This window comes from Netta rufina (genome assembly GCF_964035555.1).
Source record: "Netta rufina genome assembly, chromosome: 2".
NCBI lineage: Eukaryota > Metazoa > Chordata > Aves > Anseriformes > Anatidae > Netta > Netta rufina.
In genome coordinates, this window is record NC_140124.1 from 122,399,293 (window position 1) to 122,402,812 (window position 3,520).

The following is a 3,520-nucleotide window of genomic DNA, read 5'->3' on the forward strand; positions in this document are numbered from 1 at the left end:
AAGGGGGCTGGGGGGGCTGGGGAGGGGGGGGACACAGCCCCTTTTCGCAGGGCTCGGCTTGTGTGTTCGTGTCTGATCCCGAGGCACGAGGTGACGGAGGGCCGTATTGTAGTCGTGTCCTTGCTGGATGAAATCTCAGTCAATTACTTTGAAATCCGCAGCTTGGCTTCTTTTCATTCTTTCCAGGTGAAAATTCAAACGTTTGCTGTTGTCGCCTGGTCCTTTCTTTCCCGAAACAAGGCACCCAACTGTTCTGATATTACCATTCAAAAACAGGTTCTGTGGCAAACCTCATTTGTGAATCTATTACAGAGATTAATAGATTATTTCTCCTTTTTCAACTAATTCTCAGTGGGGAAATTTAACCATATGGTAAGGAGAGAATTAGAATTTCATCACATTAGAGCAAAATGTAATGAAAAGAGTCCAACACCTGGGGCCAACTCTGAAAGACACAATTAAAAGGTTTTTAATGAAACCGGAGAAACCCCAAATTTCATAGCCTTCAGTAATTCTGCCACATAAGAATGATTTGCCGCAAGTGTTGGGAAATATTGTTTTTACTGATGTCAGGAGGCTGAAAACCCCGCCGCGAAATGCTAGGTGCTTTCAGAGCGCTGACAATGAAGCGGGGAGGGAGCTGCTGGCGTCTGGCGGTGGAGGAGCAGCGGGACAAAATTCACGCAAGCCCTTTGGGCTGCCGATTAGGAGGGGAGAGCCGGGAGGCTCGGCACAGCCCCGGGGAGCCGGAGCCCCGGGACTCGAGGGGAACCGGACCGGGGCCGCCCCTCGCCCTGGCACCCGCAGCTCCGGGGCTGCCCCGGGGAGGGATGGAGGGATGGATGGAGGGATGGATGGAGGGATGGAGGGATGGATGGAGGGATGGAGGGATGGATGGAGGGATGGAGGGATGGATGGAGGGATGAGGGGTGCTGCCAAGAGTTGGTCCACGGCACCAAAAAGTTGCGCCGGTTTTGCCCTTTTCTCACCACTCCCTTCCTCCCCAGCTCGGTTCATTTTCAAGGTAACTGATGGGGCTTTATATTTTTATAGGGACACGGGGGATAATCAGTCTAAAGCGGCAATCTGCTACTCGAAAGCGGCTGAGGGGAGGAGGAGGGGAACCTCCTCGCAGTTTGGTCTCCATTTGCTGGGAGGGGGGGGAGTTGGGGGAAGAGGGCTGGGGACCATTCGCCTCCCACGGAAGCAAGGTGGACGCTGGCGGTGGGCAGGAGCGGGCACCTCGTCTCGGGTTGGTCCGGAGACTTTAAATCCTTTTTTTTTTTTTTTTTTTTTTTTTTTAAGGATTTTTCCCAGGCGATCCTTTTCTAGAAGAGGGGAAGGGGTGGGAGGGGGCTAGAAGTGAATGTAAATGCAGGGGTGGGTGGGCTGGGGTGGGGGGAAAGGGTGTCACTCCTGACTCGGCGGCTAAGTTAGCAGAAGTCTGCTGGCAGCACTCGGGAGGGGAAGTGTTCAAGCGGGCTTTTTTTCTGCAGTGCAGGGCTGTAATTTGCTGAAGGAGGCAAAGAACATCCTTCGATCTAAGTAGGGCTTTTAGTGTGCTCATTGATGAGTGAAAGTCGCCACACATGTCAAGCTAAAGGCAGTTGTTGGGTTACTAACAGGACACAACGTCTTGCAAACATATGCGTTAAGCTGTGTATACAGATGGCAGGGAGAATAATGGAGCAGGCGCCTCTTATAAAGCTCTAGCTGCTGCCTGTCTTCAGACCTGGGAAATGAAACTATTCAGACTCAGGGCCAGATAGCGCCTGGGATTGTTTGTTACCGTTTTAATCCTATTAATTAAAACGTTAACCTGATTGGGTAGAAAGCTCTGTCCCAACAGGCGAGTCTTCTTCATAATAACCTACTCTCAGAGATAATGATGTAAAAGACTCCCCCGTCTGCGGCGGCTGCTGGTTGATGGCTCCGGAAATCTCTTGAAGGTGAATCCAAGCAAGATAAACGGTGGAAGCGGCTCCGCTGGCAGCGCACAATGCCCCAGCGCGGCGCCTGCTGAGGGCGAGCCGGAGCCGGGGACGAAGCCGGGGACGAAGCCGGAGCCGGAGCCGGGGACGAAGCCGGAGCCGGAGCAGCAGCAGCAGCAGCAGCAGCGGCGGCAGCGCCGGGCAGGGCGCAGCCCCCGGCGGGAGCCGGGAGCCCGGCAGCGGCAGCAGGACGCCCGCTCGCCGCCCGCCGCGGCGCGGAGGAGCCTTGGAGGAGCGGGCCGGGAGCTGAGGGGGGCGGCGGCGGCGGCGGCGGCGCCGATGGAGCGGGCGCTGGGTCTGCCCGCCGAAGAGGACCTCTTCCACAAGAGCCTGGCCGCCTCGGCCAAGCGCATGGAGTCCGCCTTCCGCTCGCCCCCGGGGCTCGACCTGTCGCACCCCCGCGACCGCCAGCCCTCGCCGCTCGCCTGCTACGAGGCGGCCGAGCCCGAGGCGCTGCTGCAGCCCGGCGGAGGAGGAGGCGGCGGCGGCGGAGGCGGCGGCGGCGGGGGGGACCCGCTGGGGCTGCCGCCGGGCTCCGTGTGCGTCAAGTACGGCGAGAGCGCCAGCCGCAGCTCGGTGGCCGAGAGCAGCGGCGGCGAGCAGAGCCCCGACGACGACAGCGACGGCCGCTGCGAGCTGCTGCTGCGCGGCCCCGGGGGGGGACCCCCGCGACGCCTCGCCGGCGGTCGGCGGCGGCGGGGGCAGCGGCGGCGGCGGCGGCGGCGGCGGCGTGGGGCCGAAGGCGGCCGAGGGGGGCTGCTCCAACAGCCACGGGCACGGCGGCAGCAAGAAGTCCAAGGAGCAGAAGGCGCTGCGCCTCAACATCAACGCGCGGGAGCGGCGGCGGATGCACGACCTGAACGACGCGCTGGACGAGCTGCGGGCCGTCATCCCCTACGCGCACAGCCCCTCGGTGCGGAAGCTGTCCAAGATCGCCACGCTGCTCCTGGCCAAGAACTACATCCTCATGCAGGCGCAGGCCCTGGAGGAGATGCGGCGCCTCGTGGCTTATCTCAACCAGGGCCAGGCCATCTCCGCCGCCTCTCTGCCCAGCTCCGCCGCGGCGGCGGCGGCGGCGGCGGCCGCGCTGCACCCCGCCCTCGGCGCCTACGAGCAGGCGGCCGGCTACCCCTTCAGCGCCGGGCTGCCCCCCCGCCACCTCCTGCCCGGAGAAATGTGCCATTTTCAACAGCGTCTCCTCCAGCCTCTGCAAACAGTGCACGGAGAAGCCTTAAGCCTCGCCGCCGCCGCCGCCTCCCCGCCTCCGGTAGCCGGGCACCGGCGGTGGCAAGCGGGGGTCTGCGGCCGGGCCGGGGGGGCGAGGGGGCAGCGGAGGGACTGCGAGCCGCCAGGGCTCCCCCGTCTCTCCCCTGGGACGGCGGCTTTTTGGGGACGGAGACGGGCCCCGGTGGGAAAGGGGCGCGGGGCCAGGGCGGGCGGAGGGGCGGCGGGGAGGGGGCTTCAGCCTCGGGGGTGCCGGGGGGGTTTCCCTGGAGGTGCGACCCGCACAAAGGAGAGGCTGAGAGGCG

At 62.8% G+C, this 3,520-nt stretch overlaps 1 protein-coding gene across 1 annotated transcript; it reads left to right on the forward strand.

Moving 5' to 3' along the window:
* Nucleotides 1-2,270: 2,270 nt before the first annotated feature.
* Nucleotides 2,271-3,226, forward strand: BHLHE22 (basic helix-loop-helix family member e22; the record flags this gene model as incomplete). The annotated part of the gene is given in 3 exon segments (XM_084281377.1): nt 2,271-2,642; nt 2,644-3,138; nt 3,140-3,226. Coding segments are annotated over 3 exon segments (954 nt in total).
* Between the last annotated feature and the right edge of the window lie 294 nt (nt 3,227-3,520).